This window comes from Mchenga conophoros, linkage group LG22, assembly GCF_057382185.1.
Source record: "Mchenga conophoros isolate Kocher_MC1m ecotype Shallow Benthic linkage group LG22, M_conophoros_male_GT1.1, whole genome shotgun sequence".
NCBI lineage: Eukaryota > Metazoa > Chordata > Actinopteri > Cichliformes > Cichlidae > Mchenga > Mchenga conophoros.
In genome coordinates, this window is record NC_140546.1 from 14,929,168 (window position 1) to 14,953,424 (window position 24,257).

The 24,257-nt window shown below is 40.8% G+C and overlaps 3 protein-coding genes and 1 non-coding gene across 6 annotated transcripts; 3 read left to right on the forward strand and 1 right to left on the reverse strand.

Moving 5' to 3' along the window:
• Positions 1-1,116: 1,116 nt before the first annotated feature.
• lrrc71 (leucine rich repeat containing 71) lies at positions 1,117-10,335 on the forward strand. Its single transcript, XM_085263439.1, has 17 exons — positions 1,117-1,459; positions 3,242-3,280; positions 3,362-3,484; positions 4,199-4,297; positions 4,534-4,609; positions 4,720-4,794; positions 4,954-5,022; positions 6,922-7,081; positions 7,174-7,257; positions 7,397-7,471; positions 7,593-7,688; positions 7,769-7,832; positions 7,922-7,992; positions 8,091-8,117; positions 8,197-8,305; positions 8,553-8,644; positions 9,393-10,335. Exons 1-17 carry the CDS (start codon positions 1,396-1,398, stop codon positions 9,501-9,503), a joined length of 1,434 nt encoding a protein of 477 aa, XP_085119565.1. The 5' UTR covers positions 1,117-1,395; the 3' UTR covers positions 9,504-10,335.
• Positions 10,336-10,584: 249 nt separating this feature from the next.
• On the forward strand, positions 10,585-12,850 carry rps27.1 (ribosomal protein S27, isoform 1). Its single transcript, XM_085261557.1, has 4 exons — positions 10,585-10,712; positions 11,336-11,444; positions 11,556-11,666; positions 12,596-12,850. Exons 1-4 carry the CDS (start codon positions 10,707-10,709, stop codon positions 12,622-12,624), a joined length of 255 nt encoding a protein of 84 aa, XP_085117683.1. The 5' UTR covers positions 10,585-10,706; the 3' UTR covers positions 12,625-12,850.
• On the forward strand, positions 12,261-12,390 carry LOC146549116 (small nucleolar RNA SNORA35). Its single transcript, XR_014890595.1, has one exon. It is a non-coding gene; the product is annotated as a small nucleolar RNA SNORA35 (small nucleolar RNA).
• Positions 12,851-12,971: 121 nt separating the features above from the next.
• On the reverse strand, positions 12,972-23,550 carry LOC146549117 (small conductance calcium-activated potassium channel protein 2-like). Of its 3 annotated transcripts, none has more exons than XM_085261554.1 (11): positions 22,975-23,550; positions 21,837-22,713; positions 21,527-21,622; positions 20,980-21,267; positions 20,718-20,753; positions 20,240-20,361; positions 18,438-18,579; positions 18,230-18,340; positions 17,590-17,711; positions 13,721-13,790; positions 12,972-13,600 (listed from the first exon to the last, which is right to left on the reverse strand). In XM_085261554.1, exons 2-11 carry the CDS (start codon positions 22,692-22,694, stop codon positions 13,370-13,372), a joined length of 2,076 nt encoding a protein of 691 aa, XP_085117680.1. In that variant the 5' UTR covers positions 22,695-22,713; positions 22,975-23,550; the 3' UTR covers positions 12,972-13,369. The 3 variants fall into 3 exon arrangements, with proteins under 3 accessions (XP_085117680.1, XP_085117681.1, XP_085117682.1); XM_085261555.1 differs by having other exon boundaries at positions 12,972-13,594; positions 22,975-23,549; XM_085261556.1 differs by lacking the exon at positions 20,718-20,753 and having other exon boundaries at positions 22,975-23,547.
• Between the last annotated feature and the right edge of the window lie 707 nt (positions 23,551-24,257).

The window sequence follows — 24,257 nt, forward strand, 5'->3', positions numbered from 1 at the left end:
GACTTGCCAGCGACCTCTTTGCCGCTGAACATTGTTAATATTACTTTTGAAGGAGAACTGCGCTCCTTGTTTTTTGCTGCAAAGTGTTGAACACTAAAAAAACAAACCAACATAAAAATGTTAAGATATTTTTAAACGGTGACAGAAAGAAAAAGTTTTAAAAAATAAATTTAAAAAAAGCTGTCGGCCCAATATTATGTTATTTTGGGTTTTTTTGCTTTGTTTTTTTCTTTCAAATAGGAAAATGGTTCCGTTTTGTGATAGCAGTCATTGTATGATGCTTGTACTTGTATTTGTGTGTTTTTTGTGCGATTTGTTTAGTTATTTTTAGACAATCACAAAATAAGATGCAAGCATTGTAAATGGCAGACTGGCGGACATTTTGTGATGTGTACAGTTTGTCAAAAAAAAAAGAAAAAAAACTTCTTCCACTCGTTTAAAGTTTGTAATTATGATTCTTAAGTCATGAAAAATGCTGTTGGTTTTTACTTTTTGTTTTATATTTGTTTTTGTTTTTTTTGTTTGTTTTTTTAATAAAAGCACTACATTATTGTGAATATACTTCATGGTGGTCTCCTTTGAAAACCCCTCATATACTTCACAAACACACGTTTACAAAAAGAATTATAAATACCCAATATAGATACTATTGTTCAGCCAAAACATTAAATACAAACCCTACCAAAATGGCTTGAATAAAACCAAAAGGCCTAATAAGCTCGAAATTATCCAAAAGTAGCTAAATTAAATAGAAAATAGTGAATACGGTGAGGTCAGTGAGTAAAAATGTAGATATAATCCTGTAAGGCGCTTGAAAATTTATGGAAATTTAACCAAATATGTAAAACTATAGTGCTAGGACATGGTGAAGATTTACCTATATACCGGTATTTAAGAAAAAGTATTCCTTGTGGTGGGTTAATATAAGGCTCTCTCAGCACTCCTGATCCACTTTAAAGAGAAAAAAATTACAGATGTGAGAGAGGTTATTTATGTAATTTAAGTATGTTTTCTGGACCTCAAAAACTCACAAATTCATATATCAAGTACGACAGACTTGTCAAGAAGTAAACGAGTCCTTCTCTCAGCTCTCGCGATAGTACAGTAGTTGACAATAGGCGAGTTAAACAACGTTTTCGTTATCGCTCTTATCGACTTTAGGGCCATACATACTATAATATTTTCACTCAAATATTTATGAATTATACTTTTCCAGTACACTGAGAGCTAAAGGTTGAAGAACCAAGAACTTAAATCTCGCGATACAACTTGAGTATCCATAGTAACGCCCAAAACGCCCTAACTGGTTCACAACGGCGTTATTAAACTCTCTGAAACGATATCGTCTTTAACGCTTTTAGCTGTGTGACTGTAATTGTGGTTTCAGGCGCAACCATGTCTAGAAAGAAAGACCCGAAAGATAAAACCAGCGCTGAAGACGAGGCCTGGAAAAGCGCAGGTTAGCCTGTTTTTTTTTTTTAATCGAAGAATGGCAGCGCCTTTTTACTTGGACTGCTACTTAACCGTAGCTGTAATTTAATTTTTTGCCACATTATCTGAAAAAATATGTTGTTACTTTAAGCATTTGTACAACTTAGAATTTAACTTTTATTTCGAATGTAACGTTATTTGAAAATACCTGTTTTATATACTCATTCAAATTACGGTTGGGGTCAGAGGTTTGTATATCATGCGCTTGAATCTCATGGCAAGTTAGGGCTTCGAATAATTATTTATTTGAACTATTATTTTTCCAGGGTGGAATGATTGTACAACATACATCTTTAATGACTTTAACAAAACAAGTTGCACAAGATAGAACTTATTTAGGATTTTCTCTTGTCCACATAGAGTAGGTAAATTCTTGTAGGTGCATTTTAGGTGCATTTTAGTGAACCGGTTCACTAAAATGCACCTCCACCTAATATGTGGTTAAATGTCTCTTAGCAAGTTTATACTCCAGATACTGTTTTTTAAGCCATCTACAAGCTTCTGGAATAATTCTGGCTGGATATTTAACCACTTTTCTTGGGATATGTGGTACAGTTCATTTAATTTGGTTGATTTACTGCCACAGACCCAGCTTTTAGAGTAGGGGCTTGTTTCTTCGTTGGCATCCTCTCAATGGATTGCAATGTGAAACTGGCTTCCATGTGTACAGTGACACTGGTGTTCCAGCATTTTCCAGTTCACGGCAGACTTGAACCTAGGTGGTTTGTGGGTTATTCCTGAACATTCTTGGCAAAGTGGTGACACATCACATTTTTACTTAAATAAAACTTTGTTGGAATCTGCAGCTGTATAGAAATGGCCCCAAGAGATCTTCCCACCTTGTGAAAATCATCAGTTCTCTTTCTTAGATCTTCACTGAGTTCCATAGACCTATTCGCATTGTTCTGAGCATTAGTCAATCTAATGAGTGCTGTCAAACGAGTCCTTTTTATGCTGGCAAAGAGAAACGATCAGTTGTAATTATTCATGATCACTAATGAGAAGTTAATACGCCTTGGTTGTATTCAAATTTAAAAGACATTGTAGACCCTTCAGCACCACTTATGAAAAGATTTAAGGGAGTGTATGTATATATTTTGACCCTGTGTTGATTAGAGAAAATCCAAAATGAATTCAAACTTGTGGAGCCGGTGCTTGTTTTTGAAAAGCTATTAAAGATGTGTGGTGTACAATGATTTCACCCTGGAAAAAGAAAAGTTCAAAGAAATTATTAAAAGGTCCAAAGTTAACATGACATTCATGCCCATGATTAGCGTATGTGAACGTCTGACCAAAACTGTACTTTATATACTACTTTCTCATGTCAGCTTATTTTCATTATGGCAAACCTTTTTTGAAAAAAGCAAATTAGTAAATACAGGATTATTTTTTCCCCTGAAAAATGGAGCACATGATTAAATAAAAGTTCTTAAAATAAATAAAGTAAGACTTCAAGTTATGTGATCTCATTTTAGGTTTATTTTGAAACAGCTGCAGCACATAATCAAAGCAATCATAACAAGTACACAATAACATGTTTGTTCATCATGAGGTTTTAGTAAAATAAGTTTTCCTGTCTGCAGTCTCTCAAGTAGCACTGATTGCAGTATAGCTGTTTGTGGTAATCTAACACCACACATTATATAGAGATATGATTGACAGTGAAAACTTTTCATGCAATCAAAGTGAAAGTTTTTGATGTTTGCTTTGTGAGTTGCTATGTCAAGACTCTAGGCCTTTCTGTTTACAGGACCGACTCCAAATGAAACTCTTCCTGTTCAGACCTTCGGTAAGCATAAATATGAAGCTCTTCTACTTAGTGTGGTTGTGGTGATAGCTGAGATTTGCACTTATCCCCATTGCCCTACAGATGAATATCAGTGCACAGGAAATGCAGAGACTGACTTCCCTGCGCTGTGTGCTCTACTGAACGTGAAGGATATCCCAGCTGTTATTGCCAAGTTCCCAGCCTCCTCCGCCAGTCAAACTGAAGGTGTCACCAGTAAACAAGAGATGGTTCTGCTTTGAGTAGTATCACACTGACAGAGAAACAGAAAATAAAACAACAACAAAAAAAATCTGTGATAATTGTGACATTAGAGCAAGAAGGCTCATGGGAATGTGTTCATGTTTTTGAATACTATATGCTTTGATTTGAATGTGTTTTCCACACATTACCAACATTTAGCGTTTTCAGGTGAATTATGGCTAACAGACCTAGCGTAGAAAAATATACTACTGGAGAGGCAGAGACTTAAAGCCCATATTGATGATAAAAATGTGTCAATTAATGAGAATGTATTGGCATCAGTAATCTAAACATTTGGAATGTTTCTGCACAAAATAATAAAACCTCTTGAGACCCAAGATCTTGTTTGGCATGCATGAGATGGAGCAGGTTGAGCAGGACAAAAGGTGCAGGGTCTCAGGAGGTTAAACATTACACATCTACAAACACAAAGAGACATGGAAGTAAGCATGACCATGAATGCTTCACTGGAATTTGTTGTTACAGAGTCACCAGGTCGTCTGTATTTCTTAGATTTCAGTCACACAGATATTGTAAATTATTTTACCAACCGTTGCAGTATTATTGTGGTCAGCATTATTTCGAATTACTCCTTGATGCTCATTCCTACAGTATAAACAGTAAATATAATTTATATGATCTCAGACTCTCTTACTAATAATAATTTTCCTCCTAAAGATTACCAGTTACAGACGAGTGATGCTTTTTTCTGCTCAAAGCCCTGCCTAACACTGGAGCTGGAGAGTAAAGACAGAGCCAGGAGCATGAAGGTTTCTGGTGAGAGGAAAAGAAGGCGAGGGTTTATAACTGTACTTGGCATTAATTCAACATTTAAAGAATTTGAGTTTCTGAGTCTGTAGTTATCACTGGTTACCTGCAGTCATATCATTCTATGTTGTGTGTAATGTCAGAGTTTGAAAGACATCATTGGATCTTGTTAATTGAGAAGTGAGCTCATATTATTGTTTGAAGCATGTGGTGAGAAAATGACTGGATATGTCATGAATGAACAGGATGGAGGGTGAATGAGCAGATTTTCCGAGTGCTAGAAAAGATGCTCCCCTCCATGAACCAGCTACAGAGCCTTGGGTGAGTAATGAGGTGCTGCAGGGAGGCACACTCCTGTTACAGCGAATGAGGTTACAGCTGTCACTGTTTTGTTCTTGTTTGTTGGTGTAATCTTGTCCACGGTTGTGCAGGTTTTGGCAGGCGGGACTGACAGATCGCATGGTAGTCGCCCTCATGAACACAATACCGCTGTGCTCCAGCCTCAGGTGAGCAGATACACACTGTCCCCCAAGCATTTTGCACCACATCACAACAGGTCCAAATGTGTTTTGACTTCATGCCAGGAAATTATGTAGAATAGCAGACAAATTTCGCTTTAGCACTGAGAGTTACTGAAACAGCCCCTCTGATTTGTGTTCACTTAGGGTTGTGGCACTGGAAGGCAATGTTCTTCCACAGCAGGGCTACCACCTTCTTCTTTCTGAGGACAGTGTGTAAGTAGCGTAACAGTCACACATGTAAACATGTTTGTAGTAGCCATTTGTTAAAAATCAGGTTCATAATCAAAACGGCACTGATGCACCGTGATTCATCCCAAGTTCAGGTCGTGCAGTGCATGGAGAAAATGCAGAAGCGCAAAAGCTACATCTCAACCTCTACAGGCCTCAGTTAGCATGTTAAATGTTAATGTTCATGACAGCAACAACATGGCAGCACAGCTTAGGTTTGCAAAGTTATGTCTGAACAAGCCATGAGACTTCTGGAACAAAGTCTTTTGGACAGAACACCAAAGTGTGAAACACAAATGTGACTCCCCTGCTCCCAAATAAGGGTAGTCTGTCGCAGGGTAACACAGAGAGACAGACAAACATTCACACTGCTAACCTAACCCTGGGACGAAGTTGGAGTACCCAGAGAGAACCTACTCATAGGGAGAACATGCAAAATCCACACAGAAAGGCCTGGCCAGATGGTGGATTCTAACCCAGGACTTTCTTGCTATGCAACAATCCTAGCCACATTACCACAGTCCAAACAGATTTATCTATTAGTGGAAAACACTTGTTCATACAGCACTACTCTCCACAAAATCACACAGCTTAGACTGGTTGGGATGCTCAATACAAAAGTTTTGAGATTGTTTCAAGCTTATGAAGTGGAAATGTTTTGAAACACTGACCCAAAGTATAGAGCTTTGTTTACAATAGTGCAACAGAATAGCATTAAGATGTGACAATAGCAAAAGCCGCCAGTAGGTGTCACTGTGGAGATGGGTGTCACATTGTTTTTGACAGTTCTGACAAAAACTGCTTCAAATGTTTCACAAAACCTCGCTTTATCCATCACGAGAATTAGAAATCCCTTTGTCAGGTCATAATTTAAAGTCGGCGCTTCTAACCTTCCAATAATTGAAAACACAGAGAGAAAAAAACTGAACAGCAGAGAGGAGAGAAAACAATACAAGTCATATAAAATTATGAGCTGGGTCATATTGACTCCACCTTATATCACTCTCCTCCACAAGAAATGCCTGATTTATATGAGATAAGACATCTGCCATAGTGTTATCAGTCTCCTTCAGATGGTGTACTCAGTGTTGAAATCTTGCAGCAATAAGGACCTGCATCATTGTTACTGAGCATTTGAGATATAAGCAGGGGATTGTGGTCATTGTGATCATCAGCGGAGGTGGTGCTGGAACCAAAGTACACCTCAGAATGTTGCATACCCAAAAGTAACGCTAAGGTTTCTTTCTCAGTTGTGCTCTAAATCATTTGGGGTTTCTTGAATTTCTTTGAAAAACAGCATACTGGATGATGAACACTTCTGTCAACCTCACTCTAATTTACTGTACCTGCACCATAAGCACTGGTGTCACTCTCTAGTTTAAAGTCATGAGCGTAATGCACAGCGGTTTCGGCAGAAACCAGGCATGGTGGTGGAGAGGTGATGATTTGGGCTTATTTTGCAGCCACAGGACATGGGCATCTTGCAGTCATTGAGTAGACCATGAAGTCCTCTGTGTACCAAAATATTCTGGAGTTGCCGTTTATGGTGTTTCTATAAGCTAGTGAATTGTGGCGTGTCGTTATTTTTTCACAGAACTGCATAGAGTCCTCATTTTTTCACTGTACCTGACAACAAAGTCCCCCCAAAAAATAAAATAAAGAAAAATCTTTTTAAAGCAATTTTGACAAGTGAGTAAGAAAATAAGCCAAAATAAAGCAAAGTAGCTAACAAAAAACATCTGCAAAAATGAAACTTTCAACATATTATAATTCTTAAACAACAAATTAATAAATAGCGACCGCAATGTTGGAAAACCCTCTTCCTGTATTTACACACCCTTCTGCACACAAGAGCAGTTAATGTCATGCGTTTCTTTGATCCAGCCTCACTCACTTGTCTCTGAGAAATAACCGGATAGGAGTTGAAGGCGCTCGCCTGATTGGTTCAGCGCTTTCGACAGCCAGGTCTGCCAACAAAAACCTCCTGTCACTCAACCTGGCGTTCAACCGTATATGTGATGCAGGTGCTGCACTTATCGCTCAGGTATAACCCAGATCTGATGGCATATTCCCTGGTGTATGTCCCCTGTGTGACCGCTGAGCTGATGTCTCTGTCGCCGTCCTGTTTTGCCTCAGGGCTTGCGGCTGAATCGTACTTTGCTCTTTCTCTCGCTGTGCAACAATCAGGTTGGAGATGCAGGAGCTGCTCAGCTGGCTGCGGTATCAATTTACATCACAGAGTTTAACTGACAGATAATGCATTTAAATTAGCAGTTAAAATGTCTTAAATCATATTCATCTTATTGCATTATGTAATGTAATTTAATAAGCCTCCAGTGCTTGCTACTCCCCTTTTCAGGTACTTCGTGAGTTTGCCTTAACTCATGATGAAATAGTGGAGAGGAGGAAGCTGCTTCTGAAAAGAGTGCAAGCTGTAAGAGTGGCAGTGTCATTCACTGAACTGACTTTAATAACTAAGTGCTCTGAATAGCACTGCTTTCACAGCACATGTAGTTAAACCGCTTTCAGGTTTATTTTTGATCTGTTTTTTTCAGGCTTTAGTGAAGGATGAGCCTCTCCAAACATTAGCTGGCAGCACCACCTCACTGGGTGGCAACAAAGGAGAGACCACAGGCACTCCTAAAAAAAAGGTTTCATGTGAAAACTGACTTTTAGCAAATTCTTAAACTAGTGTGTGCTGCAAATCTTGTGCTATTGATTCTTATTACAGGAAGCAACCAGAAAAGACGAGAAACCGGACGCCAACAAAGACAACCAAAAGCCAAACAAGAAAAGTAATCGCTCCTGTCGCACCTGAAACACTTGTTCTGTTCTCTGAGAGATGACAGCTGTGTTTATCGTTTATCCCTGACATCTTTTCTAGCCACTGATACAAGAGCGTCTCAGGCTAGAGGTGGAAAGGCAGAGGGCAAAGAGAAGCAACATGCAGAAGAGGTAACGTTTTCTGTTTGCTGAGCATCATGTGGATGCACAACACAGTATAAAATTTCACTGGTTTCACTTTGTTTTTTTTCTTTTTTTTCCCCCTGCAGGATACATCAAATACTTGCCTGAATAAGGTTTGTTTGATGCAACATTTTGTGAAGCAAAAATATAATTCTCAATGATGGCGCTGATCTGACGGTTCTCCGTGAGCAGGCAGAGTTGGTGGATCCAGCAAATCCCCTGCTGCACCCGTCGGTGGATCCCAGGGACGGACAGGTCTTCATGTCCGGAAACACGACTCTTGTTTCCCTCAACCTGGCAGGTCAGCAGCTGTGGTGCATTTATCTGTGCTTCTCAGGAAAGTCAAAGCACAAAATCAAAGTCAAATTTATTTATATAGCACATTTAAAACCACAACTGTTGACCAAAGTGCTGTACATTTAAAATAATCAAAAGAGATAAAAACAACTACTGTTAGATTTGATGGCAGGACTTGTCTTTGACTTCTTGCAAGTGTGGACATGCATTATCAGGACTGAAATAAAGTCTTTTGGTGTGTGTTTGTGTAGGAAACAGAATCACAGAGAAGTCGCTGCCTCACTTTTTGGCGTCACTTCAAGCGCAGGGCAAGGGTGGAGGTCTGCTGCGTCTCTGTCTGCAGGTACGTAGCACTCACAGGGCACTCAAGTTGACACTGTACGAAACGTATTAGAGCCACATGAAGTTTTAAAAAAAGAATTTTTTTTTTCTTTTCTTTTGCTTTTTGGAATTTTTGAGACTAAACGTGACATTTTAACATAAAAGTTGAATTTTGCAAATAAATCAGAAGATGACGTTTTTCTTTGTGTTTTGTGAATAAACTTTAAATGTCAGGAATAAAGTTGGCATTTGAAGGTGAATGTCACCTCTGACTCGCTCGCTTCATGCTCAGAATGCCAAAAATAGCACCTCCTTTCTGATCGCCACAAAAAATTGGACTTATTTTTTGACATTATTACTAAATGTTAAACTAAAAAACAAAGCAAAGCAAAAAGGCTTTCACATTTCAATTTTATTGATATGGCTCCAAGATCCTCCGCCTCTGTGTGTGGGCGTCTGTGCACAATTCCCCTGAACTGCATTTAGACAAAAAAATGACTTTAAAATCGTTCACAGCCGCTGTCATCACATTATTTATATTATATTATGTTTCAGCATTTATTAAAGTCTGTTTTGCTTTATTGCATCCTAGCTTTTAATTATTTTTTTTATCAACTAATGAAAGACTGAGTCTTTCATTAGTTGTTCCCATTTCATTCCATTTTACCTAAATATAAGTGCTGATTAATGTGAACATTATTTGCTATAATTTCTGATCTCTCTCTCTCTCTCTCTCTCTCTCTCTCTCTCTCTCTCTCTCTCTCTCACAGAGAAACATTTTCCCACCAGAAAATGAGCTTTACGTGAAGATAAAGGAAATGATGGCTGCCTCAGATCCAATGAAAAAAAATAACTCTGAAGAGGAGGGACTGGGAGAGTAGAGAGGCTGACAGAATGGGCCTTCACTTTGTCTTATAGCAACACAAATATGTGTATAATTGTATAATAATAATTTCAGCTGTTTAATTATTTGTCAGAATTAATTAAAGAGAATAATATGAGTGAACAGGGCAGCCAATCAGAACTGCGTAGATTAATTGTTTTAGTTAAGTCACCTTACAGTTACCAGCCATCACTCAGGTGACATGCACATTAGGTTTATTGGTGGTTCTAAATTGGTTATGGATAGATGGACATTGGGAAATGCTAGTGTCTTTGAGTAATACAGATGTTCTGCTACAGACTGTTTGTCTCCTGGATTTTGATGTTTTTTTCTCCAGGATCTGAACCATTATGGCTTCAGAATATGGTTAGAGGGATTTATATGATTTGTATCTCCTGGAATCAAACTGTGTAATCCACTATCCTGTAGTGCTGGGCTTTTAATTAATTAATATTCCATTCCGGTCCCATCATCAAACTATTCATTATTTTCCCTAAAAATAAATAAATAAATAAATGTAAAAGTTCCAATTTTGGAGTTACAGCTCTTAATGCTTTTTTGTACTTTACCTTCCACATCTGCTCCAGGTGTTCCTATATTCTTTATTTTCCCCATCATCTTAAATTTATAGTCATATTAGTTTGCTTTCATTTTTCTGGTGTCTGCATCCCACAGTTTGACAACCGTTGCCTTGGATGGTTCTTCACATTTATGCCTCTTCTGATGCTGAAGGCACATCAGTGGTGTCATTCCCCGAGGTGCCACCAGGGGGCTGTCGAGGAAAATTAAAACATAAACTGACAAAGGTTTAATTATCGTAATTTACACTCAATCAGTCTAATACCTGGGAAATCTATACTATATTTTATTTGATTTGGGAATATCCATAACAAAATTGTACACTATGTTAAAAGCTAAATATTTTTTTTTACATATGATCAATAGTGTTTATTATTATTATTGCTATTATTATATTTATTATTACATATTATATGCGTTTGCCTTAAAAAGTTAAAGAAAATTTATCTTAAATAAATAAAGGCCTGAAAAGACTAAACAAGGCGGGTTTTCGACCTCTCCAAAATGGCTGCCATATCCTGATAAATTCGTCACGTCCGGCTAATGCTCAAAGGAGCTACCAATATGAACCTCTTGCTTCCGGTAATGCCTCCTTTTCGGCAGCGGCTATTTCCTCGCCAACATGCCAGTGAGTATAGACAGGCAGTATCGAAATGACATTTTTATAAGTTAACGGGCCTTCAGGGAGTCACCGCACGGCTCAACGTGTACATGAGAGACCGGCGATTCGATCGGTGCCGGTTTGAGACATATAGCCGGGTTTTGGACTGAGTTTGGCGGGACTAAATGTTCCCATTTGGGCGCATTTGCGAGCGCATTGTGATACAAGATGGCTGCGCACACACCGCAAACATGGAGCCAGTTCAACGACCGATGATACAGCCTCGAAAACCCAATATTCAGAGCTATATTTTCGCTTTGCTTGGTGTCTTTTAGAGTGGCCATCGACGTATTTTACCGAGGATGTTTGACTATTTGGGGAACAATTCGTGATCGATGTAAATGCGCACGTTGGGTTACCTAATCCAAGAAATGTAGGCCGATCGTGGAGCCTGAACGTGCACGTAGCACGAGCAAAACATGGCAACTGAAGCGTTTTTAAGCTAAATAATAAAGCTAAATGTCCCTGATAAAGCGCCCTTTCTTTTGAATTTGATAGCTTGGTATTTTTATTTAATTTTCTCTAATTGCTCTCTATGAGTTGAATAACGCTTACCCTCTTTTATTTCCTCATTTTCTTAAATCTTGTAGCTCGCAAAAGACTTGTTGCACCCGTCCCCTGAGGAGGAGAAGAGGAGGCACAAGAAGAAGCGTCTTGTTCAGAGTCCCAACTCTTACTTCATGGATGTAAAATGTCCAGGTACGCTTTCTGTACACACACACACACAGGTCACCTGGGGTTTGAGTTTTACCTGTGAGCGTTTGCGGGGGTTTGAGTTTTGGATTATCGACCATTGTGATTGTTTTGCAGGATGCTACAAGATCACGACGGTGTTCAGCCATGCTCAGACAGTCGTGCTGTGTGTGGGCTGCTCTACAGTCCTGTGTCAGCCCACCGGAGGCAAAGCACGTCTCACAGAGGGTCAGTATTCATCTACAGCAGGGGTGTCCTCCGATGGCATTCAGTGGCCTGCTGATATAAACACAGACTGTATCATGCATTTTTTTAAAATCTATTTTGGGGGGTTTGTGGTAGAGGCAGAAATATCTAGAATGGGGATGATTTTTGCACTTTTAATGGGCATGCCACTAGACGAATTACAGGAAACGTGAGCCTCAGGCTGGGGTGTTCGTCCTGTCACCCATTTTTCCCCTGTGCCAGAACTTTAATACGCTTTTAGTGACTGAGGTTAGTCACACATCCAGACTCTGTTTTACTGGTAATACCAAATTCGTTATCAAAGTGATGCTGCTATGTGTTATTCCAAACTGGAATATAGTTACGACTGGAATAATTTCAGACATTTAAAGCCTGGAATAGCAGATAGGCTACAGAACTATAGATGTCATCAAATAGCATTCAGAAAGTGCAGGACATCAACATCCAGGAGCTGATTTTGCTCTTTATGAAAAATAATGCTGTTGTCTTGTTTCTTACTGACAGAGGTGGGTGTCATTAATCTGGAAATGCCGATACAATTTTGTGTGTTGTTTCTAAATCATTATGACGTTTTGGCCGCACTGCTAAGTGACTGGACTTCCTCTGTCGTGGTCTTGCAGTCTCATTCCGGTGCCAGATCAACCTCAGTTTGCAGAAGGGTTGAGCTAGACTACTGGCTCCCCCCTTTCGAAGGCTGAGAACAGATTATTTACCGCCCTAAAGCTAGTGAGAGTGCAGATTTCAGGGTGGCTTGTTGAATTAGTGTACAGGGAATGGGGAAAATTAAAGCTGACCTAATCAGTCACATGACTGAAAGCAATGACTCTTGTATTGGTGCTGTGCAGCACAATGGCAGCATGCTATGCTCTGCATTAATCCTGTAGCCTGACTGTCATTGTCTTTTTTGGCAGGGTGCTCATTCAGGAGGAAGCAGCACTAGCTGTCCTCCCCGGAGCTGAAGGGGAGAGGAGGGGATGGACCGGTTGATATCAGCGCCTTCGAGACGGCAGCGGCGGCGGACCCTGCGGCCCGATCGGAAATGAGATCTGGAGGCTTAACGGGACAGCAGATGGATTTCCTCTGTTAATGTTGACAGATGGTTTGTTGCTGTAACTCCACCCTCCAACCCTGTCTCTCTAAATAAAATGTTGTTTTGGCTAAAGGAATGGTTTGTGTGTCGTTGTTGTTTTGTTATTTTAAGCTGGAAAATAAAGGTTGTGTTGTCACCTTTATGATAAAGTAGTTCAGGTTACGGTTGGATTTTTATTACAATAGCAAACTGCTGGACTTTATACACATTTTATTACACAATCAGAAAGATGCAGCATTTACAGAATAAAAGCTGGCTTAGTTTATGCATTTAGTGGAGCTAAAAGTATCTCCTGGTTATTTTGATCATGGACAACCTAAGAAGGTGAAATATTTCAGAAGTCCACATCTGATAAGTAAAATCTTCCTGCAATAAATTCAAATTAAGCTTATTGGGCAAAGATGGTTTAATTTTCATTTTTTTTTATTGCTGCCACAGTACTAACTTCTACATTTTAAAGTTATTTCTGCTACAGAAAATATATTTTAATACAATTATACATCTCTTTTCCCTTTCTCTTCAAGTCTGTTTAAGCTGCAGTAAAGGCAGATAACTTCTTCTCAAGCGTCCTTAGAAGCCTTCGTCTGCCATCCCTCTACCTGTCTTCTCTGCTCACGCTTGCAATCTCCGTCTTCCCCTCCCTCTCCCTGAGCAGGTGGCGGATGGAGGAATTCTGTGTGGACAGTGTGCTGGAGAGGAGCGGCATCAGGCTCCTGAAGCCCTCCCTCAGCTCCTCCACACTCTTCTCCAGAGTGTGGATGTGTGTGTCCAGATCCCCCCTGCAGCCCTGCACCTCCGACAGCACGTCATACATCAGGTTCTGCATCTTCGTATAAATCGGTGCGCAGTTAGGGGAAAGAAAAGAAAATTGTATCAGCAATTAGATTCTTTTATTTCTTTTTTGGGGTGTTAGAAGGACACGTGTTGCCTGCACTTCCTCTCATACCTTGTTAAAGTCCACAAGTGTGTTCCCCTGGTCAGCAAGAATTCTCTTCTCCATCTTCACTTGCCGCAGCCTGGAGATAAAATTGCTTGGTTTTATGACATTGCTACTTTTTCATTTTAAGACGAGCAGTAATTTAAAGGGTCAGTCAGACACATGACCGGAGAAACAAGCCATAAACGCGACACGACGTCAACAGATTTTATGAGGACTTTGGTAGAGAGTAGCTCCCATAAAACAATTTAAAGGCATCTCTCTGGATTATGCAACGGCACCAAATGAAAATCTTCCAAATTTAGCAAGGAATGGTTGATATAAAAGTCAGCATAACTTGTGGCTTGAAGGAACAATTGCAGGCTAAAATGTACTGTAAGGCAAGGCAAGGCAAGGCAAGTTTATTTGTATAGCACAATTCAACAACAAGGTGATTCAAAGTGCTTTACAGAGACATTAGAAACAAGAACAAATAAAAAGCATGATTTAAAATTGAATAAAACAAGCAAATAAACTAACTAACTAATTAACAAACAAACAAACAAACAACAGTATATAAAATCAAAACAGATAAAATCAGAACAGTAGATAAAATCAGTAGTTAAATGTAAGTTTTGAAATTTAAGCTTAAAAGTGTGGATTTGGTGCTTTATTCAAATGCAGCTGAGAATAGGTGAGTCTTCAACCTGGATTTAAATAAACTGAGTGTTTCAGCTGATCTGAGGCTTTCTGGGAGTTTGTTCCAGATATAAGGAGCATAAAAGCTGAATGCAGCTTCTCCGTGTCTGGTTCTGACTCTGGGAACTGATAAAAGACCGGATCCAGATGACCTGAGGGATCTGGATGGTTCATACTGGGTCAGGAGGTCATTGATGTATTTTGGTCCTAAACCATTCAGAGCTTTATAGGCCAGCATCAGAACTTTAAAGTCTATCCTCTGACGGACAGGCAGCCAGTGTAAGGACCTCAGAGCTGGACTGATGTGGTCCACTTTTTTGGTCTTAGTGAGGACTCGAGCAGCAGAGTTCTGAATGAGCTGTAGTTGTCTGACTGATTTTTTAGGTAGACCTGTAAAGATGCTGTTACAGTAATCAAGCCTACTAAAGATGAATGCATGGACTAGTTTTTCCAGGTCCTGTTGAGACATCAGATCTTTTATCCTTGATATATTCTTGAGGTGATAGTAAGCTGACTTTGTTATTGTCTTAATGTGTTTTTCTAAGTTTAGGTCTGCATCCATCACTACACCCAAATTTCTCGCCTGGTTTGTGGTTTTTAGATGTATAGATTGAAGTTCTCTGGTGACCTGTAATCGTTTTTCTTTGGCGCCAAAGACTATTACCTCAGTTTTGTTTTTGTTTAGCTGGAGAAAATTGTGGCACAACCAGTCATTGATTTCCTCAATGCATTTACCAAGAGCCTGTACAGGGCCTCGGTCTCCTGGTGACATTGTGATATATATTTGTGTGTCATCTGCATAGCTGTGATAGTTTATTTTGTTGTTGTTTATAATCTGTGCCAGTGGGAGCATGTAGATGTTAAACAGAAGGGGTCCCAAGATGGAACCTTGGGGAACTCCACATGTGATACTTGTCTGCTCAGATGTGAAGTTACCTATTGATACAAAGTATTTCCTGTTTTCTACGTATGTTTTGAACCAGTTTAGTACAGTTCCTGAAAGACCTGTCCAGTTCTCCAGTCGTTTGAGTAATATGTTGTGGTCAACTGTATCAAATGCTGCACTGAGATCCAGTAAAACTAGGACTGTAATTGCAGCAGTAGACAAGAGTGATATAGTAGTAATCAAGTGGCTTTTATTTAGAAGAAATATCTTCTTATAAGGTGTGGCGGAAAATCCCCAAGTGACAAAGCTGAACTTTTGCCTTTCAGAGACAATGTATATGGACACAAATGGCACCACTCCTTGGTTTTCACTTCATTTTGGTTGTTTCCATTTTTTACACGGGCTGGGCATCTAATTTAAATGACCTTTCATTGAATTCATACCTTAAATTTGTCATTTGCTTCAGATGACTATGTAGGAGAAGACGTGACTTTAAAGGACTCGATTCAAACTGGGCGGTTCATTAGAAATCCTAAATCTGTTTTACAGTTAGGGCCGAGATTTTTTGATAATGACACAGTTTGTATAGTTTTGCCTCTGTACATCACCACAGTGGATTTAAAACCAAATAAAGTGTGACTGAAGTGCAGATTTTTAGCTTAAAATCAAACTATTTTGTACACAGTCGCCCGTTTTCAGTCCAAGAATTATTGGTCAACTATAAGTTTTAAATAAAAACATTGTTTTTAATACCTTTCATACTTATCAAACATTGTTGATTCTGTTCATCTGGACGTAGCGTTTTCAGTGGGAAAAGCCTTTCGTCACTCATCCAAGTGACTTCTTCAGTCTCATCTTATAAACAGTACATTTGCACAATGATCAAAACCAGCCCACTGAATGAACAATGGGCTGTGAGGCCGGTTCCTTGATCATTAAAATGCAAATTGTCATGACCATTGATCGACGCTACGTCCAGATGAACAGAATCAACCTTGTGGGATTTACTTACCTGGATGTTTGAGCATGCATCAAGACATTGTTTTTAATACTTGTGGAAGTCGCTTGTGAGTCTCTCGGCCTTCGATTTTGCGTGCAATAACTGAAAAGCATGCTCTGTTGGGTAGAGATCAGGTGACTGGCTTGGTCATTGAAGAATATCCCATTTCGTTGCTTTGAGAAACTGCAAAATTGCTTTTGGAGCTTCCTCTGGCTCATTATCGATTTGCACTGCAAGGCACTGTCTGATCAGCTTTGCAGCATTTAGCTGAGTCTGAGCAGAGAGTACATCTCTGCACACTTCATCTGTACATTATCAGTGTAACCAGTGACCCGGTTACACTGGCAGCCATACATGCCCATGCTGTAACTCTTCCTCCAGCCTGTCAGACAGATCACGCTATATGCTTCGGATTCGTCTTGGCTTCATCTGTCCTAAGAATTGTTTCAGAGCTGTGCAGCTGCTTTTAGATGTTTTCTGAGTCTAATCTGGTTTTCCTATTGAAAACTGTGGTTAGCGCCTTGTTCTAAACCCTCTGTATTTACATTTGTAAAATAGTCTCTTGATTGTAGACTTTGAGACTGATGCAACTGCCTTCTCCAGAGTGTTCTTAACTCGGTTAGGTGTTGTGTTGGAGTTGTTTTAAACGAAGGAAATTAATTTGTGATCATGCACCCAAGTGCTGTGGTCTGTTAGGCCCTTTGGTGCTGCTGAGCTGACCAGCACTTTCCTCCTTTTTCACAATGCACCACGTTGTTGATTTGGCCACTCCTAAAGTCTTTGCAATCTCTTTGCTTACATTTTTTTTTCTTTTGCCTAATAATGACCTCCCTCACTTGCACTGACATCTCTTTGGGCTTCATGTTTAAAATTACAAGTTCAGCACTTTGAATCAACTTCAGATATTATGTTTGCTTTATTTTTCGCTGAATGACGAGGGAACAGGCTTCACCTGGCCATAAAGCTTCTTATCAGTCAACTGTCCAGTTACTTTTTGAGCCTCTGAAAATGGTGAACGGTGCATAAAAACAACTGTGATTCCTAAACAGATTTTAATACTTTTGTAAAACCTCTTGTATGAAAGCTTAAAGTCTTCAATCACATCTATGATTTGAAACTGTGTCCAACCATTTATGGAATTATGGACCTAATACTATATTAGAGAGAATGAGGAAGGCTGGAGGAAGAAAGTAGATCTATTCATTTTTTAATGGCACATAATTTAAAATGAATTTAAAATGAGCGGCATTCAATCATTTCAGGCAGTGATTGATAAAGAGGTTATTATTATTATGTGTGGGTTAAGTGCCTTACTGGTGGATGGCCAGGAGCAGCTTCCGCTGGTGCATGCGGACTTTGGTGTGGTCTTTTAACAGCTTAGTGTGCTTGTAGATAAGCCAAGTCTCTCTCAGCACATTCGCTGCAGCAATTTTTATCTGGTGAAAAGAAGAAAAATCACGAGGAGAGTTATTGTATGTTTATGCACAAAATCTTAAGAGTGCTGTTATTTACAGCACATGCTGAAAAACGCTGAAAAACGCTGACAAAAGCTGGAACGAATCCCAGTGCACCATGAGGACATTTTTAAAATCGAAAATGAGGAAAAAATCGAGTGAGCCAATTCCTCCATTTTCCAAAATGCTTTTTGAAAAAAAAAACTTTATTCATTTAGTATCCATACAGAACAGGAAAAAAATAATGCCAATCATAGCAAACTGATTTTATTGGAAGATGATGCCACTCGTTTTGAAGATTTTAAGTCAGATTTGTTTTCTGGCATTCAAAAAGTCCTGGATTTTGAGTAAAATAAGTCAATATGTGGTATCTGATATCAAATCCTGCATGGTACAGTGTACAAACAGGAAAGAAGTGAAGCCTTTGAATAATATCTCTTACTTTTGGACATGTTTAATCATCAATAACAATTTTTAAAAAAGGAGATACTAGTGTTCACCCTCTTGGAGATGTGTGAGTCCATCATGAAATTGTGAACATGTTTCTCCGCCCTGGTCAGCTCCAGCTTCCTGGCAACCACTGCCACCACCAACACTGTGCAGCCGGCTCCCTGCAGGAGTCACAAACGTTTAAACGTTCAGATTGAGATTTGCATTCAGAGTCAGCGCTCGCTCGTTACAGAGACAACTATCCACCCTCTGCCTCACCATTATCCCTGTGAGAAGGCAAATGCTGCGTCCACAGTAAGTGTGGGGGACCACATCTCCATACCCGATAGACAAGAAGGTGACGGAGACCATCCACAGGGCCTCCATGTAGTTGCTACTCAGGTCCCTGTAGTTGTGGTGTCTGCAGAAATAAAACAATCTACTCACACTGATATCTGTGCACAATCCCCTGTTTTTTATCCTAGATTTACATATAAATATATACTGGTATATATATTTTTTGAACCTCTGAATTTATGTTGCATTTTACCAAAAAATACTACTTTTCATAAGGCTTATGTCTGCGTGGGTTCACAATCCCGTATGTTATGGTATTCTTAAGTGCTTGAAAAGAAGGCAACTGGACTTCTTGGTTCATGAAGACATTTAGACTCTCATGTTGGAGGGTATTTCACCACTAAATAACTGACAGAGAATCCCAGATATTTAAATCCTACTAGGAGGTGTCCTGTTGGTGGTTGTCCTGATGGTGGTTGAGCCAATCATGGGTGTTGTCACATGAGCTAAGGTGTGAAAAAAGGCCAGGGTTAAGGTGTAAAACGTCGCAGTATCAGGTTAACGGTCACATGTGGGAAGGTGTGAGTAGTGCTTGAACTGCCCAAGAAGGGATGTCAAGACTGTATTTTAGGTGGCTGATACCTGGTGTCAGCCACCACCTTTGATCAGCGATAGTTATTCACAGTAGATGGCCTCCTTTAGAGGTAGAGGTCCCAGGAATCGTCAGTGCACTGTACAGCAAACACTGCGCTGTTCAGTTTGTGTTTGAGTGCTGAGATGCACACCGGCGTATTACCTGGTCTGAAGTACAATGGGGCAGTGATGTTGTTCCATCTGTCATCCTGTTTCTCCTGCGTTGGTTTCTGAGGTTTTTTCCTTGCCATCTCCATCAATTTAACGAAGGCCTGGTTAGGATAACCACATGTTTAAGAGCTTTCATTATGTGTGTACATCCCTTTTTTGTCCACGCTGCCTCAGAGGGGTTGCAGGCTCACCCCATGTAGGTGGTTGCAGTCAAAGAGCAGGTCATGGTCTGTGTTGAGGTTTCCATCCACCTTCATGAGCACAGCAGAGTCTAGGAATGGTAACTTATCATCCTTGGTATCCTCCCAGGTGAAGTTAATGTTTCTGTTCACTCTTCTTCTTCAGTTTCAATTTTGATCCAGCTGCCAACCACATATCGGAACCAGTGAGTAGCTTGTGGTTGTCCCTCTGAAAGAGCCCGAATCTTCCTCCATGTAAAGGTAATGGTGACACTGGGAATAGCACTTTCATGTTTTTGTCTGTAGAAAGAGGCAGAGGTCTAATGGGGTGCAGATCTGATCGTTTTGGACAGATGGTTTGAGGGAAGAGTAAAGGAGGCCCACTGTGAACGACACCAGCTATCAGCCACCTACAATGCAGTCTTGAGACCCCTCCCCCAGGCTTTTCTGCCTCCGCACTCACATCTTGCCTCAGTTGACCTCAATAGCTCACATGATGGTGGCGTGTCTTACAGAGGTTTGCACCTCAGAACTGCAGACACCTCTTGTACGCGAGGCGAAATGTCCTCACGTCTTCAAGATCACTATCATATTCAAAATTAGCAGCATCATAGATTAGCTGATATTTAATCTTGTCAATATCATGCAGCCTGCACAGATAAGGAACAGTGGAAGAAAATTGGATTTGCTGCTGCCAGTGGGAAGATTTTACTACTACTCTTTATCTGCCAGAAGTTGGGCGAAAATGAAACGTTAGATATCCCAGAGAGCCGGAGCCAGTCTACAAATATCCTGACATACCTCTCGCAGACATGTAAGCCCCATGCCGCCACAATCCACAGAGAAACACTGAAAATCATCAGCACGGTCCCGGGGTAGGTGGTCATCAGTGTTTTCCCCACAAACCGGGTGTTGAAGTGTATCTGAAGATCACAAACGGGATACGTTACATCATAATTTGACATTAGGGGCCTACTTAACCAAACTATTTAGGATAGCACCTGTCAGATTATGATTATATAATACAGAGGACATGAGGGATAAGAAAACTTGTTCTCAATCTGGCTTGACACATGGATAGTAGGTTTGGTATTGCAGAAGCAGGGGACAGAGGTTGTTTTCATCACTCTTAAATAGCATTAGTAAGGGAAGGGATTAGGCAGGTGGGTATTATCAACTGTGGAAAAGAAAAGCAGACAAGTAAAGGAGAGCTAGAGAGGGACATAGCCAACATGTGAAACCACAGGGGTTCATTGGGGCAAAACTGTGATAATCACACCTCAAGTGTCACACCTCTACAGACCTCTCGGCCCACCTAGACATAAGACATAAAGAGATGTGCATGAAATGTTTATAAAAGGAAGCCCAGACCCAAATCATTATCCAAAATATAGACTTAAAATTCCACGAATCCTGCTCCAAAGCCTAGAATTTCTCTCCTTCCTTCAATTTATATGCGTTATGATCTCATCACAGTACTATCCAAGCCAGATAAGCCCAAAGCCAGATTCTGCAGGGGGAGCCCAAAGGTGACTTCCCACCTTGTTCAGCGCCCCGATACTGCGAGAGGCCGTGTCTGTGAAGAGGCGGCTGTGCAGCATCATTGCCCGACCGAGCAGGTAGAGCCTCAGGAACATGGGCAGAGCCAGGACGATCTCCAGCTCTGTCTCTGACAGTGTCATGCGGGTCTTGACCTGCAGGAAGTAGGCCTGCAGACCCACTGGATAAGGATGAATGGCCACCACTGCCAGCTCCAGGACTATCAGAGCCAAACGGTCCGTTGTCATGGCAATCCGCCAATCCTCTGCACCAATATCATGAACGTAGAGCTGCCAGGGGGATCAGAAGAGTGCATTAGTGTGCAAGCGATTTCTGTGAAGAACTGTGCACAGTTTGTGGATCACAGCACAGAACGAACTATAAAATTATATTTACTGTCTTTTCTCTGAGTCAGACTTCTAAAAATACTTAAGATGAATAATCTGAGACTCAAAATCACCATTTGGTTTTATTATTTTAGGCATCACGAACTATAAAGGCTGCTGATTGGTTGCAAAGAAAAATTTCCAAATGTAAAGAACAAGTTACCTGCACCTCACACCAGTGATATGCTATGATGAGGCCAATCAGGATGAGTGTAGTAAAACTGATGACTGACTTGAGTGCCAGGGAGTAGATGGAGCTCTGTGGGTGACACACACAAATATGACATCTCTGTCAGCTGATGACCTTCATTATGAAGTTCAGGCTATGAAAAGATATCAACAGTCATAATCTTATATCCATGTATGTGCATAACCACATGCTTGATCTTCCTGTGCATGTTTTCTATAACACTTTTACAACTCTTTTACAGGCTAGAGTTCCCGCCCACCCCCACACTCCCTTCCTCTCTGACCTTGCTGTAGATGCTCCAGGAGAGCTCCGTCTCCATCACCATCACCACAACACCGAATATCCCCACCGCCAGGGCGCAGTCGTTCAGGCGTTGCCTCTTCAGAAACAGTGCCCTCCTGCGAACCAGCCGCCAGCCGATGTTGTGGGACCTCCGGTACCGGTCGTCGTCGTCATCGGTTTTGTGCTTTGGGCTGGTCTTAGGGCTGCAAGTGGGGCTCGTGCTGGGGCACTCAGCTCCTGGCAGCAGGCCTTTTGCCTCACACGGATCCTGACGATGTTCGGTCTCCTTGTTGTGTTGCTGGGGGTTGTCGTCCTTGCTGGTTATTATTATCTCTGGAAGACTCTGGCGGTCTTGCATCTCCACAGAAACGTTACCAGACTTGCGTTGACCTTGACCGTCGACATCCCTGATTTCTCGGGGTGACCTGCAGGGGCCCTCAAAGGGTGACCCACAGCGAGCAATCGGCACATCAGTGAAAGATGTGACTTTTTCCTGCAGTCTGTGGCATCCTGAGAGTTTGCCTTTGCACTGGTGGTTTCGGTCTTTTTGACCTGGCCTACTCCCCCCTGACCTTTTCTCACCCTTCTTCTCTTTCCCTTTGGATTTGTCTCCCCTTTTGTTGCAGCGAGGAGATGGCGTGACATAAAGGTGGCCGTTGTATAAAGGTGTGGTGGCCATGGCCTGGGTTCTGTCCAGCCACACGGGGTGCTCGGCTGCTGTTTGGACCGTGTGGTGAATCCCACATAGAGGGGCACACGCCTGGGGCTGAGGAACCATCCTCGGTGGCAGGATGGGGCGCTGGACATCCACCTCATCTCCATCTACCATTGAGGAGGTCATGGAAGGGGGATGCTCCATGATGAGAAGGCTAAACAGTCTTTGAAAGAGGGTTAGAGAGACAGATGACGATGTTAGACAACATGGGAAACCACTGAATGCGGTTTGAAAAGAAGCTTCAGTCACGGGAAGCTTAGTGAAGAGATTTTATTATGGTTTTTACATTTGTTGTATTCACATGATCATCATAGAGAATAACTAAAAAAGCAACAAAACTATAATTTTTTTAAAACATAAAGTAATCAAAATGCACTAGTTGTGTAAGCTCCAAATGTTTTCCTTTCACATATTTTGTTCTTACCTTTCGGGTCAGTGTTCCCAGTCTGTAGCCAATCCACTGCAAGGATGAAAAAAGGCCTTAAGTCTGAGTTTAATCTGTTTATTTCCCTCCTGGTATTTCAGAGTTGCATCTCAAGGTCCTGAAGGTCACATGTGCTTAAATCACAGAGATCCTAAAGTGAATATCCAATATTCAGATCATTAAAAATTTCAGGCTGGAACACCAGTGAGCCGTGGTTTGTTCGGATCAGAATATTCCAAACGTCCGCACTCTTCACGCAGTCTACGAACTTCCCAGAAATCCATCAGCAGCCTCAGCATCACGGAGCTCCTCCCATAAATTTAAGTGAAGTTTATGAACTCCTGCATATGACGACATATACCCACAGATATCCATTACATTTTCAGGCTTTTATTCCCGTGTTCGACCGCGTTTCCCACTGCGTTAATGTCCGCTGTCAGGGCATCTTCCTCAAAGCTGGAGGGGCTTAATGACCGCAAAGTCTCTAAGTTGCAGATGTTGTGTGGAGCAAAGGCAAAGAGAGCTTTTTTTTTTTTTTTTTAGCTGGGATTGACAGACTTCATCCTCCCTATATTTGTGTGTGTGTGTCTGTGTGTGTGTGTGTAAGAGGGAGCGAGAAAGGCTGCTTAAATATAGGTGGCCTAGTGTCAGAAATAAGCCTGAAATTATTTAAAAGTCATAAGAAATGAGACTTCATTAATTGGTATCATTATAGTGAAGGGAGGAGTGTGTTATGCAATCTTTTTTTCAGAATAAATCTAATCTTCAAAATGGAATAACAGTCAATTTGAAATCAGACAGAAGATTAGATTTGAAGATTAATCAAGCGAGACACAGATCTGCTGCTTATGAGCTTATGAAATATCAAATATGTCACTTCTGAATCGAACAATATGCACAGAGCACAGTGAAGTATTAAGTATTAAAGTCATAACAATGACATTCGGCGTCATCTAAATCCTTGTGACAGATGGGTCTGCAGATAATAGACCTCCCTCCAAATGGAAAGACCCAAGGAGCAAAGTGTGGGCGGAGCGCATCCGGATAGTGGCAGGATAAAGAACGGCATTATCTAATCTGAAGACAACATGTATTTGAAGACGGCCTGAAACACAAGAACGGTGTTGCTCTTGGTGCGGAGGGGGAGTGACAATATAGCCCTGGTCTGATCATCCATTCTGAAAATGTACTTCTTTATTATACATCCGCCCAGATGTAAAATAGATTAATGCTGCTAAAACTACTCTGCTTAACTCTTAGCCAGAGACTTAGACAGATGCTGC